The 15,295-nt window shown below is 36.0% G+C and overlaps 1 protein-coding gene across 1 annotated transcript; it reads right to left on the reverse strand.

Moving 5' to 3' along the window:
• Positions 1-10,170: 10,170 nt before the first annotated feature.
• LOC110878026 lies at positions 10,171-14,326 on the reverse strand. The gene is made up of 3 exons (XM_022126285.2): positions 13,862-14,326; positions 11,292-11,453; positions 10,171-10,692 (listed from the first exon to the last, which is right to left on the reverse strand). The coding sequence occupies exons 1-3, from the start codon at positions 14,126-14,128 to the stop codon at positions 10,333-10,335; spliced, it is 789 nt and encodes a 262-aa protein (XP_021981977.1). The 5' UTR covers positions 14,129-14,326; the 3' UTR covers positions 10,171-10,332.
• Between the last annotated feature and the right edge of the window lie 969 nt (positions 14,327-15,295).

The following is a 15,295-nucleotide window of genomic DNA, read 5'->3' on the forward strand; positions in this document are numbered from 1 at the left end:
TAAAACAGTTCAACGTTTTTGTTTTGATGTTGTTATTAACTCGATTACCGTATGTGGCTACTAGATGTGTTTGCCCAAACCCCAATGCCTCTATCAAAGCATTGGTCAAGTGGTCAAGGTAATTAGTTCACACCCGTCCTTTCCTGCACAGTGTGAGGGTGCCAATCCTAATAGCGCTATCAACTAAATACCTCGTTGCCTTCCCAGCAACTATCGGTAGATGTAAGGGGTCTTATATGACAGAAACTAAGTAATAACCAACATCCCATTAACCTGACATTCCTCCCTGAAACGTTACCCGATATCCCTTCCCGGGATGCATGCTTGGAAAAGAGCAGTGAACTCACCTGTGATTGCTCGGTAGGTAAAGTTACTTATTCCATATTAATCAACCAAATCCTAATGTGGTTACCAATGGCAAATTAGTTTCGTATACACATGAATCACATATTCCACATTTACATTGCACAAGTACTGTACACATAATCATACATCACTATGGCAGTTGTAACAAGAGATCACGTTACTCAACAATTCATAACAGCACATGTTCATAATTCACCATAGCTCGTATTGATAGTTGAGTTCCCAATCAAATGGATATGCAAGTTCACAACCATGTAACAACGTAGTAGTTCAGAACATTAGATATTCAAGTGCGCAAATATTATAACCAATTACTTAACTGTTCAGCCCAAGTTGTGCGATTGAGGGATTGGGTTGGTGGGTGTGTGTGTGAAAGTAAGTCGCACAATTCGTTTATAGTGTGCAGCCCAGTCAATTCCAGGCCCAACAAACTTGTGCGGTCCGTCAGGCTTGTGCGATCGGCCTAGACTTGTGCGACTGGACCTACTTATGCGATTCCGTTATGTTACCCAGCCCAATAGTCTACGGCCCAACAGACTAACCCAATGATGTGTTGTGCGATTCAGTACCCTTGTGCGATTGCAACCATATTGTACGACTGATCCATATTGTGCGATCGCACAAGTGTATGTGTGTGGTGCTAATTAATGCCATGCATTATTGGCAATTTGTTACAAGTTTCTATTATTCAGTTACAAGTTTCTATCATTACTTCCTTAATTCTCGCAAACATTAATCATTAACAGTTTTTCTTTTCATGAAGATCAAACAACATAATTATCTCATAACTACCATAAGCACATGTCTAGCAAATACGAATTTCTAGGAACACAATGATTATCAGCAATCATCGGCTTCAACTACGATTATCTAATCAATCTATCATCATGAACAATTCCATCATTAACAACAGTTAGCATATGATCAATCTTCCAAATCACCCCAACTAGGACATTCATATTGTCATGCATTCATCATCATCAAATCACACCGTCGTTGATAACATTCAGATTCAATTACTAGCAGCACCATATCATCGATCAACATCCACATGACCATGTGATAACGATCATATAAAACCATGGTTCTAATAGAACTCTAATCATTATATAATCATGCAATACACAAAATCAAGCATACACCATGTATAACCTAATCGAATACACACATCATGCACAAATTACTAATAGTTAACCTATGGTGAAGAACTAACCAAACTGAATGGTGAAGGGAGGATCGCCAGGTGTTGCCGTCGAGACTTCGAAGAGAAGGAGAGGAGGGCTGCCGCCGGTTCAAGTGTGAGAGAGAGAGAAGAGGATTAGGGTTTGATGGCATTTTGTGTTTTTGCTAAATTATGAGGATTACACATCTACCTTGATGTGTTATGCGGAAACAAGAGAGAGAGGCTGGGCTCGAATCAGTTGGGCTTCGCTTGGGTTACAAACTTGGACCGAGAACTAGTCCATTTGGTTAAAAGGTTTGTGCGATTGTGTTAAAAACTAGTGACTAGTTATCATAATACGCACACACATTCAAGCATACAATTTAAATACATTCATTCAAGCATAAACTATCACATAAATCATTCACATAGTGCACACATGAGTTACATCAAAACGTGATGGAAGATTCTAAAATGCAAGTTGTCACAACCTCCATCTATTGCTTTTTATCCACTCCATTTTCACCATTGTGTCTTCCCTAGCTTGAAGCTAGTAGTAAGCTTCTTGTAACTATTGTTACTTCACATTTTTAGTGGATAAAAGATATATTATGTTGAAATAACAATAACACTAAAAGACTTGAACTTGAATCTTGAAAGATAAGATGAAATATGATGATATATAGATGATATGATGTTGTTTAGTTCATGACTAATGTTTGTTTGTTGATTTCTTGAGTTGATGGTGTTAATCATCACATGAAGCTTGCTAGATGATGTTTAAACACTTAATCTAGCAAGTGGGAGGATGATCATGTAACAACATATGATGATCATCTTCTAGTAAAGACATGAACTTGATGAATAAAAATGGTTTCTTGAAAACTAATAAACAAGTAAGTTAGTAAACTTGTAGATTCAAGATTTACAAATGATTTTCCAAGGAAACCAAAGTTTAAAAAGATGATTTTTGAAAGATCATGGTTTTTATTAAACCTACACTATTTTTAGTGATGGAATAAGTGTGTAAACACTTATGAAACAAGAAGATCTAATAAATAAACATTTTTGTAAAATATGTTTACAAGTTGTAAACACCTAAACTCTTTGAGAATGGGATTATTAAAGAAATAAACACATTTTGGAGGGTAACTAAGTCTATTAAACTTATTACCAAGTTATTACACATTTATGTGAAAGATCAAGTTCATGTTACTATGTAAATTAAATAGTTTTTGCACTTGGTAAGTGCAAGATGTTTAGGGATTGATTGTTGATCATTGTGTGTTATTTTGAAAAGAAAATGATATGCTAAATAGCATGGACACCTTCATTTTCAAAGGAAACTATGGCGAAATTTTCTAAAAATGCAAACACTTAAATAAATATTTTCTAACAAGTATTTACAGGTGTGTTTTAACTTTGGTTTTCCCATATAAATTTTGCCATAGATTTTGTTACAAAAATGCAAATATTGGAGGTTGGTTTTTGTAAATAAAAATGGATAAATATATATTTAGAATATATATTTTATACTAAAGACACTTGTGTGAATATTTGTATACTTTGTGGAATAGCTATATTGTTTTAGAGTAAAATAATATAACTCAACCAATACCATGAAATTTACAAGGCAAATTGGATTTAAATAATCCCAACTCACTATTATTGGCCAATAATAATCCCAACTTATTTAATCACCAATAATAATCTGAACTATTCACTTTTGTTTGTAAAATACTCCCAGTTAAGAAAACACTAACTAGGTTAAAAATTTGCTGATGTGGCATCTGATGTGGCCCTTTTAGCTGATGTGTCATATAACGTGGCAATTGATGTGCCTTTTTTGATGACGTGGCAGCTGATGTGGCAGTCTACGTGGCATTTTTGATGACGTGACAGCTGATGTGGCATTTTTTGATGGCGTGGCAACTGATGTGGCAGGTGACGTGGCAAGCCACATCAGCAAAATTTTAACCTAGTTAGTGTTTTTTTAACTGGGAGTATTTTACAAACAAAAGTGAATAGTTCGGATTATTATTGGTGATTAAATGAGTTGGGATTATTATTGGCCAATAACAGTGAGTTGGGATTATTTAAATCCAATTTGCCAATTTACAATCCAGAATATTACCAGAAATCACAAGGAATAAAATATAAGTTACACACTTGGTATTGCGAAACCGAACAATAAAACGTAACTTATAAAATATTCCAGAAAATACTCTTACAAATATATGTTTGGAAAATATTATTTTGGATACAAGAAGTGAAAATATGATTTTTGTACATCTTACCAAGTTATGTCATATTTTCAACAAGAAGAAAATATATTATTTTTGGGAGATAAAAATATATATTTTCTTGGAATACATTGTTTTGACAAAACAAGTTTAAATATATTTTCTAAAGTAAGACTTGAAAATATATTATTTTGGAACTACAAATACAAGAATACGAAAATACATGTATGAAATACTCCCATCCTTGGGAAGGAAATACGAAAATAAATACTTAAGAAGTATTGTTGCGAAACCTTGGAATAATATTTGAGACATAAAAGAAACGTAACTCAAAACATGAATACTAAGGCAAGGCAAGGCACGGCCCGCTCGTCTAATAGACCCTAGCACATTGTAGGTAGTCGTGTTTGCCGATGAGATTTGAGTTACGAGTACTGAAGACGCAAAACAGTGAGTTCATGCTCCTCCTTTTCTTTAACTGTTTTTGGTTTTATAACTCTCGGGGGTGAAATACATGTTACGAATGCTTGAACGGTATGAAATGCCTATGAAATACTAGATCATGTGAGCATAGACTTAATATTGAAATGCCATTAATACTTAATTAGGGACGAGGGTTAGATCTAATGGGTACGGCCGAACCCCACTCATGGTCACAACTAGTACCAAGCAGTGCTTCGGAGTCCCAGTCGAGGGTAATCGACATAGTCGAGGTAAATCGACATAGTTGAGGGAAATTGACATAGTCAAGGTAAATCGACATAGTCGAGGAAAATCGACAAGGGTATAAACTTACTCATCACGAGTGCTCCCTATGTCCTCACATGCCTTAAAGTCCTTGTAAAACAATTATGTTCATACACGCTTTTAATACCTGTTTACAAAGGAGTCTCTCAAAGATTTACAAGATTACAGTACTCATACAAAACGCATGAACTCGCTCAACTTTTGTTGATGTTTTCCAAAATTACATGTATTTCAGGTAACAAGATGAATCTTGGGCGCGGGTGTCGTAACTAGAAGTAGACTTCAAGTTTAGATGTCATCCACTTTTGTTGATTTGTAACCTAGTCGAAGGTTGTGTTTTAAAACTTAAATAACCAGTGTTTGTAATACTCAAATTTTATGAATGGATGAACATCGTTTTGATCATGTAGTTGTTTATTACGATTGAATGCAATGATATTAAACCAGTCACACATCATACGCTTCCGCAAAAGTCAGGGTGTGACACTGATTCACCTTTTACACCATCAAACAAATCAAATTCTTTTTTAAGTAAAGCTATTTTGTTCTTTTTGATTTGGTTCCCACCCTCAGCTTTAACCCGTAATGCTTCCCACACTGATTTAGATGAGCCATCGTGATTAAGCAATGCGAATTTGTCATCTCTAATCGATTGCTGGATTAAAGCAATCATTCGTTGTTCATATGAGAAATTATTTTTATCGTCAACGGATAAGCTTTTAAGTGGAATTTCTTCGTTTTTATCAACGACTGGCCTGCTATAACCAAATTCCATACAAAACCAGCTTTCGTGCGCATAAGCTTTGGCCCAGTTAATGAATCGTTCTTTCCACCACGTATAATCTTCAATACTGTCAAGTTTTGGTGGTTTCGAATGAGTTCCGTAAAAATTATTATGATTAATGTGACAGTCGATATATTTCGGAAGACTCTGACGTGAATGCCTTGTAAAACGTGTTGTATAATTCTTCAGCCATTACGCTTGATTCTTTGTTTTTCTTCTTTCCGTATCGTACTTTGATTTGCACCTCGTTTATCATGTGCAAATACACAAACAAACAATCAGTTTAAAACAAACAGTCAGTTGAACGGATGAGTAACCGATCAGACAGAGTCAACAAAAGTCAATCGAATGGCAATGATCGGATGACTTGGATCGGATGACTCGGATCGGATGACTCTGATCGGATGACTCGGATTGGATGACGATCCGGTCGGATCACTTTCCAATATGCCTTTCGTCCGAATTGTCGTTCTGTTGAAGGACCGTTCGACTAAGATGTTATAAAACCTTTTGTGATCCGATCGGATGATATATATGATATTTGATACTTCCAATATGCACTGACAATGTGAGTTTTTATTGGTCCTTCAACTATAACTGTTATCGTGTTATTGGGCTGAGTGACTTAATGGGTTTTAAGCCCACTATATCAAATACAACACTTTTAATTGGACAACTATTGAATGGATCGAATGACTTTAGATGAACAAATCACTTTGAATCGGATGGTCCTTCGATCGAAGGACCGTTCGTCAAATCTCAAATGCAATCGATCGGATCACTTTTCACTTTCAACGAATGACCGTTTGATGATTATATTGAACCTTCAATTGCACAAGTCTTATTGGGCCGCACTCAAATATCAATTGTTATCTTGATATTAATGGTAATCACATGCAAATATGAACTGTGAATGGACCGAGCTCTGAAATCACATGGGCCGTTGAATTCTACATATTCACGTGAATCTCTGTTTGAACAATTAATACCAACAAACAACCGTCAACAATTCAATTTCTTAACTTTGAAAATAGATCAAGAGTAACAGCCGACAATATTGATTATTGCTACAATTTAATTGGGCCGATATTGTTAATGGGCTGACAACTGTTGGCTGTAACAATCTAATTGACCACAGAAAAATATTGTTCAGATGAGATTTGAATAAGATTGGGCCGGTTAACACAATCACGTGACACTATGATGTAATTAGAAAGTGGGCCGATGCAATTTCAATCAATTGATAAAAGGTGCCGACAATCCAAATCACACTTTAATTCAATTAAGCCGCAAACTGACATTCACATGGGACAACGAATTAATGAATCAGTTTTATTGGGCCGCTACTGTTGTGTGAATGGATCAGATGAGTTTTGAATGTCACCGCTCGGATCAGTTTTGGATCGGATGGTCCTTCGATCGAAGGACCCTCCGTCAAATGTTATGTATTTGAAAAATGGATCGGATCATTATTTGTCCTCCGATCGGAGGGCAATCCAGGACTTGAAATTTTCCTTTTCAGCTTTCTTTTTGAATGTGTGCTATGTCCGGATGGTCATCCGATCGGATGGCCATCCGGGTGAAAAATATGAACATGAACAATGACGAACGACATAATATTTCGGACCGAAAAATCACGATTTCTCTCAAACCACTTGGAATTAAGTTCTGAAACTTTATAGGCTTTTAAAACACTGATTTTCGCACACAATGTCAAAATTTCATCTAATTTCAACCGTGAAAACCTCGTTAATTTTGCGTTTTTGTGAAGAAAATGAGTAGAGTAACAAATTTCACAAATCTGATGTGAAAATGGATCTGAATCTGATGAAATCTCGTGAAATCTTGTGTGTATGATCCGTGCAATCGAGCTCATGCTCTGATACCACTTGTAGGATCGGTTTTGACTCTCGAACGATTGCGAACGACACGTGCGACGTGCGGAATCTATGCACGTGCGTGGACCGAACACAAGAACGTATAATATCTGTGATTCTATAGAAAGATATGAAATCGTACAATCACGTGAATCACCTTTTGCCTTTTCTCTCTCTACTTTCTCTCTCTAGGCTCCAAGCTCTCCAAAGTATGCAAATGGCAAAAGTTCTAAACTAAAGACATAACTCTCCTATTTATAGGCCAAGGCTTTTAAGGAAGTTCTCCTTAATTACAATATTGCCACCTTGCCTTTTCCCTAAATATTACACTATAATGTCTTGTTTTCTTCTGATTTCTGCTACGAACTGGATTTACGGAGGCGATAGACATAACTGCACTCACATGTTTTTATGTTGGTATTTGGCTGCTTATTTGTTCCTTTTGTTCTTTTAAGCTCATTTGGTCCTGTAAATTCAAAAGGAAGAAAGAAACGCGTTTTTTCCAACATTAGTACTAAAAAAGGGTTAGTTTTATGCCTAATTTGATGTAATTTATATGTTGCATTTTGCACACATCAATGATTATGTTATTTAGATGATTTTTAGGGGTGATCAAACAATTCTAGGGCTTGATTGCTTGAATAGTTGAAAGTTAAAATTAAAACATTATGTTATAGGAAAACATGAGTAGGGACGTTATGGCGCGATTTCTCAAGAGGAAAGTGGATACATCTTCCGAATTAGTTGATGTGGCTGCTCTTCCTTCGGATCCGTATGATCACAAGCCGATAGAATCATATAACGTGAATCAACGAGATGAGATTAGAAGGGCATATCTACTAAGAGGACCGTATCAACCAAGAGCTATCGAATGACAAACATGAGTATAAGGGATGGTTAGAGTATAGCTCAAAATCGGATCGCGTGTTTTGCTTATGTTGCTATTTGTTTAGGAGCCAATTTGGAGATCGTAGAGACACATTTATGTGCGGCGGGTATAACAATTGGAAAAAGGTACATGCGTCACTTAAAAAACATGTTGGTTTAGTTAATAACCTCCACAACAAATGTTTCCAAATGAGTGCCAATTTGGAGAGTTTTTGAAACGATAACAAGTTTTAACAAATATCGTTTGTGCATCTTCTAAACGACAAGATATGCTTCGTGAAAGCCAAAGAAGACAATTGGACAAAATGGAAGACATACTTTTTACCGGAAGTGGGTTGAACCAAGAAATGACACTTTCAAGGCCCGGGGATACACGTTGGAATTCCCATTACAAGACACTTTCCCGTTTAATTTCTTTATATCCAAACATTATGGAAGTTCTTGGATGGTTAGTAGAAACGGGTCAAACTCTTCCTTGTAGTAGACAAGCAGACGGACTTCTAGAGGATATGAAAAATACGACTTTGTATTTTACATACACTTGATGGAGCATATTCTAAACATCACACATACGTTGTCCCAATGTCTTCAAAGAAAGGAGCAAGATTTGATGAATGCGGTTAAATTGGTTTCTTCCACCAAAAACCAACTTGAAAAGTTTAGGTTGGAAGGTTTTAATGAGTTCTTGGAGAAGGTTAACTCCTTTTGTGACATGTATGAACTTGATGTGAAAAAATTGGATGATGAATACGTTAACCCAAGGTGGCCAAGAAGAAAGACGAACATCACAAATCGGCATTATTACAAGTGTGATTGCTTCAATGCGGTTCTAGATTTGCAAATTCAAGAATTTGGGAACCGTTTTAACGAGGTAACATCGAAACTACTTGTTTGTATGAGTTGTTTGAGTCCGTGTGATAATTTTAATGCATTTGACATTCCAAATATATTAAAGCTAGCCGAGAAGTATCCATATGATTTCAATGAAGAGGAAAAACGAAGGCTTCCGGTTCAACTCGGAAACTACTTTGATTTTGTGAAAAAAGAAAAAACAATTCGACAACTTGGATGGTTTGTCAAGTCTTGTAAGGTTAATGGTTTCTACAAATATTCACGTAACTTATACATTGGTATATCGGTTATTGAAGCTTGTTCTCGTATTACCCGTTGCAACCGCAACCGTTGAAAGATGTTTTTAGGCAATGAAGAATGTGAAGACCGACTTGCGTAATCGGATTGGGGATGAGAATTTAAGTGATAGTTATGTATGTTATATAGAGAAAGACTTGCTTAAGAAAGTAGCTTTAGATGATGTTTTGAATAGATTTCAAAAAATGAAAACCCGTAGGGCGACGTTCTAATTATGTTTGTAACAAGGTTTGACGTGTTTGACAAATATATAATTTTAGTTTGATGTTCTTTTGTCTTACATGACCCGACCGATACAACCGATTTTTTTACTTATGTACCTAGGGGCTAAAATTTTTACAAATGTTCCGCACCCCCATGGAAAAAATTATGGGTCCGCCACTGGCTTAATCTATGTTCAGTTATGTTTGTTCGGTCATGTTCGTGAACCGTTCATTTACACTATTAATGAAGGAAAATAAGCAAACACGTTCATTTTCTTAACAAACAAATACAAACAAGAAAACCACGTTTGTTAATTGTTTGTGTTCGATCGTTTGTTTTGTTAAAAGCTAAACTAACGAACATGACCTACCTTGTTCACCTTTAGTTCACACTCCTAACATGCAAGGGGTATATTTAGTTCTTCAATGCATGCAACTTTTGCATAATCTTTTTAAATTGAAAAATTAATCTACTATTCAAATGTATAGTGAGTATCATTATTGAGTAAGGCTTAAAAATTCATATCAACTATTAACAAAAGAAAAATGAAATGAACAGATATTTTCAGGTTAAGTTTTAACCTGTTATTCAAATGTTTATATCATTATTGTAGTAAGCCTTTATAATCATATTAACTATTATAAAAAATATGAAATGGACAAAAATAAAAATAAAAATAAAAAAATTCTGGTTAACTTTTAGCCTGTTACCCATCCAACCCGACCCACTCGTCTTACCAACTCTGACAGATGAACACCAACATCATCACTTGCGATAACAAAAGATTGAAACTGAATACATGAACCCAAACCAACAAAAACAGCACAAGAGCCATTATTGTCTACAACATCAATAGTCTTAAATCCGCAACAAAGCTAAGGATTCTTATATTATTTTTGTATACAAAGCAAGTCACTGACTGGACACAGGAACACATTCCTGATCAGCAGTGACCAGATCCACTGCGAGTGACTTCTTTGTAAGAGATTTGGGAATATCAATATCATCTTGGACACACCGTTGTTGAGGGTGTGATAAAAGCAGACACATGTGTCGGAAAAGGACACGTGTCAGGCCCTGACCGCTTTCAAATATGTAAGCCTCGTATTCACTGACCTGCTCAAGGGCATCCACCAGACCATCATACACCTTCTGTGGACAATTGTCGGGCCCGGGCTTATCGTGAAGGTAAATCACATCTAATGTGAAGAGCTTTTGGGTTGCGGGCCATTGGTGTTGTGGTGCTACTGATGATCTGCAGTAGAGTAGGATCTGGGAACCACAATGGTTAACCGTATATTAAACAGGATTAGGTAAATAGGCATTCGAATTATAAAGTGGGAGATAGCAAAACTATACAATGCAGCGGCTAGTGCGAGAATAAAGTGGAGTGTTAGTGAACAAAGTAAATATATGCATCGTCAATGGATAATCATATGAGTAAATTACAAAAATTGTCCTTTATGTATATCACTTATTGCAAATTGTGTCCTTTGTCTTCAATAATTACAGAAAACGTACTCGATGTTTGCAAACTCTTGCAAGTTATGTCCTTTAGCCCTAACTCAGTTAATTTTTGTTGTTAAATCTAACCAAATGGACCCCACATGACGATATTATTTATGGTTAAATCTGACCAAATGGACCCCACGTGAGAGTAAAATGACCAAAATACCCTCATGTGGGGTCCATTTGGTCAGATTTAACCACAAAAATTAACTGAGTTAGGGCCAAAGGACATAACTTGCAAGGGTTTGCAAACATCGAGTACGTTTTCTGTAATTATTGAAGACAAAGGACACAGTTTGCAATAAGTGACATACATAAAGGACGGTTTTTGTAATTTACTCTAATCATATGGATATACTCACCACCCTTAGTATACGGTTTTGTGCACGAGATTTTTTAGCTTCATGATTTGCCACTCTAAAGAGATGTGTAAGATCTGCGTGACCAGCAGAAGAAGAATCAACGGTGATGCCTCGAAATGCAGCAAGTGCTGAGTCAACGTCACTGCTAAACTCCTTCTTAAGCTTCAATTATACAGGAGAGATCACAAATGATTAGACTTTAATAATTGACTCATTTATATCGACAGTTAAGGAACTTTGTCAAATTATCATCCAACAGCATGTGAAAGACAGAATGCTTGGAGCCAATAGTGTGTTTTCCTTTTCTAGTCTTTAATGTAACCTGATTTCTCATTTGGTATTGATCTCTTCAGTTAGAGAGTGTGATTTCTTTGTATACTCTAACGATATCCAACAATTGATCTCATTTACTTACTAAAATATGGCGTTATATGACCCGTATATCTCTTTTTCCGAGAACATAGATTAGTTTCAGTGAAGTTGTAAATCTGTAAATATGAGAGAATCAAGATGGGCACTTAAGTATGCCCATGTAGTGCATAACACATCAAGACAACTGCATCATAGAGAGGTCTGATTCAACAAATTCATCACTTAATCTTGCTTATTTTGTTTTCTTTCACAATTTGTGTATTTTATACCAATTTTCAGATACTTTTCTCAAACCACTCCACTGACCCATTTTGTCTTAACCATGGTTTTAAAAAACGCTTGAGGCGTGCGCCTCAAGGCGCGCCTCGAGGCGAAACGGCCAAAAAACGAGTCTGAGGCACGCCTCATGGGGTTTTTACTGCATATGCGCCTCAGATGGGCTGAGGCGCTAAGAAAAGCTGCACCTTAGGTGCGCCTCATGGGATTTTCATAGTTGTTTTTGAGTTTTTGTGTCAATTTCAAGCATTTCATGTCTTTTTTATGTATGTTTTTGATGAATCTGATGATGAAATTAGTTAGTATTATAATTTTTATATTTATTTATTAATACTGCCTCGGCTTTACGCCTTGTTTCGCCTCAAGGCTTATGCCTCGTGAGGCAAAGGGAAAACGCCTCGAAACTCGTTTCCGTTCTTTTAAACCTTGGTCTTAACAAGCATTGTTTTTAACCACTGATTCCGCATGAATATCCTTTTTGTCAATATTTGGGACTCATTTACTTAAGTGCCTTATGGTTTGTTGTTTGACCTAAACTTCTTATGCCCAGATTATCAACAAATCTTTTTCTTAATTCTAAAACCGATAGGTAAAATAAAGTGTACTGGCTAAAGAAATGTGACGCTCCATACAGGTTGTAGTAACATATTGTTGGATGTATCCTCATAATATCAAGCCTATTGATATAGCAGATAAGAGAAGGTGAATTACTTTTAATGGAATACAAGACCTTAAGGATTAATCAAGGATAGTCATAGTCATATACTTATATTAGAAGCTTATGACCGTGAATCCGTGATTTAGCTTTTGATTGACTAAAGAAGAGAATCTCACACAACACCAACGCTTACCTATAAGATCATAGTTGTTAAAAGCCATCGCCTCTTGCGCCTAGGCCCATTTTTCAGGCGAGGCAATGTAGTCGAGGAAATTGCGCTTTAATTCTCTAGGTGATGGTTCAAGTGTAGATTCCGGCGAGATTCCTAGATTCCGGAGAGTTTCCGGCCAAATTCTCTAAAATTCCGACAAGATTCTAGCCAAATTTCTACTTTTATCCAAGGAAAACTAATTTTCTACACTAATACACTAATATTTTTAGAACTTTGGGTTCTAAATAGATGATATATAGTTTTATATAATAGATTTTGTTCATTTTATTTGAAGAATAGTATTCTTTTTCTAATACATAATATAGTTTAACTTTTTTTCATTATGCGCTTAATTTTTCTCAAGCCCTCGCCTTTTTTGCGCTTTGCGCCTAGGCCCCAGGCGAGGCCTATGCCTTAAGTGCGCTTAGCGCCTTTAATAACTATGTATAAGATATCTATTTCTTTTCCCTTTCCACTTGTTTACTATAACCTAACTACCTACAGAGTGTGACTTCTTAGCATTCCCTAACGATGCCTAGCAACCGATCTAATTTACTTACCAAAATACATTGTTATATGACCCATGCATCTGTTCTTCCAAGCACATAGATTAATTCAGTAAAGCTGTAATTCCGTGAAATACAAGAGAATCAAAACGAGCCTTAAAGTACGCCCACGTAGTGCAAACTGTAAAACACATCAAGCCAACCGCAACATAGCAAGGTCCGATTTAACCAATTCATCACTTCAACTTGTTTACTTTATATGTTTTCTTTAACAATCTGTGCAATTTTATCTCAAATCACCCAATTCTCATATCCCTCTTTGCACACAACTGACCATTCTTCTTAAACCATTAAATCCCCATACATATTCCTTAATGACTAACTGCAGAGTACACAACTATTATACACTTTCAAAATTAGGGTTTCGACTACACATAATAACCTTTTGCCCTAAACATTCACCTACTAAATTCACATTCAAAGACCTAATCAAAGGAAATCCAAATCAATTAAAATAAAAAAAAAATTTAAAGAAAAAGAAATATACCCAAAAGGGCGATTTTCCGAGAGCAAAATAGGCGAAGCGATGATCAGGATTAATGGCGAGCTTAGCGTTGATGAAGAGAAGAATTGCTTGCTTGATTGACTCCAATCTGGTAAAAGGTCTACCGCTGACGCTAGTGTTCTTCATTTCAACGAGCGATTCCGGATCAACATCGATACAGAAGAGTATGTCTTCGGATGCTAGTCGTGACGGTGGTAGTGTGTACCGTGCGGCTGCTGCCGTTGAGCTCTGCGGTTCTCTTCCGTCCATGGTTTGGGGAATAGGGCCAGGAAGATGATTGATTTGATTGATAAAGGTTGGTTTGCTGTTGCAATAATCACGATTGTTTGTTGGCTATATTTTTTCTTCTTTTGAACTAGATTACGGTTGGGTTATCGCTAAGCTAACCGGTTAGTAACTACGTTACTATTACTAAGTTAGTGTTAAAACTCATCTGGATTTGAACCCAGGTTCTACAAAAGAAGCAAAGCTTTCCACCTTCCTTAACCATTAGGCCAAGAGATCATTGGTATTTGAGGGCTATATTTAAGTTTAGATTTAGGGCATGTTTGGCTAAGCTTATTATAGTTAAAAAGGACTTTTGGGAAATAGACTTTTTGAAAAGGAGTTTTTAAAAAAAGTGTTTGGATTATCTTATTGATGTAAATTGACTAAAATAGGCATTCTTTTAGATATAAGAGGGTAAAGAAGGGGTATATTGGTAATTTGTAGTTTGAAAAGTTAAAAGCTGGCCAAAAAGTCACAATATTGTTACTTCTTGAAACCTCCTTTTTCTTCTTTGCAAAAAGCCATTTCTAAAAAGACTTTTGGCTTAGCAAAACACAAAAACAACTTATTGACTTTTTGATAAGTCAATAAGCCAATAAGTTGTTTTGAAAAGCTTAGCCAAACATGCCCTTAATATTATAATGCATGAGCGAGATACTAAAAAAAATAAGAACGGTCTTCCCTCTCAATTTAAACATACACCCCTGTTATTTTAAATAGTAATTATATTTAGCACCTCATTCAACTACACTTAAATCCCTGAGTTTTAACATAATTATGTGAATTAGTTACACTTTTCCCCTCCACAACATTATAATTCTTTTACGTATTCTTGTCTAAGGCTGTTCATGAGCCGAGCCGAGCCGAGCCGAGCTAGGGCAAGCTTGGGCTCGGCTCGATTATAAACCGGCTCTGCTCGGATTTGAAACCGAGCTGAAAATCTAAGCTCGGGCTCAGCTTCGTTTTAAACCGAGCTGGCTCGGCTCGGCTTAGTTTGGCTCGATTTAAAAAATAAAAATTAATACATAGTTCTCAAAATTCAGTATTCTAAAATATTATTCAATGATTCAAAAGAACATATTCAAAATAAGTTCAACCTAATACATTACAAGCCAAAATCACGTTCAATAACGCAAAATAAGTTTTTTA

Source organism: Helianthus annuus, chromosome 7 (assembly GCF_002127325.2).
Source record: "Helianthus annuus cultivar XRQ/B chromosome 7, HanXRQr2.0-SUNRISE, whole genome shotgun sequence".
Classification (NCBI taxonomy): Eukaryota; Viridiplantae; Streptophyta; class Magnoliopsida; order Asterales; family Asteraceae; genus Helianthus; species Helianthus annuus.

Coding starts and splice junctions, on each gene's coding strand:
- LOC110878026 (XM_022126285.2), bottom strand. CDS start 14,128: ATGGACGGAAGAGAACCGCAGAGCTCAACGGCAGCAGCCGCACGGTAC. Junction 11,454..13,861: donor TCGGAAAATCGCCCTTTTGG/GTATATTTCTTT, acceptor GTATAATTGAAG/CTTAAGAAGGAGTTTAGCAG. Junction 10,693..11,291: donor AAAACCGTATACTAAGGGTG/GTGAGTATATCC, acceptor TGTGGTTCCCAG/ATCCTACTCTACTGCAGATC.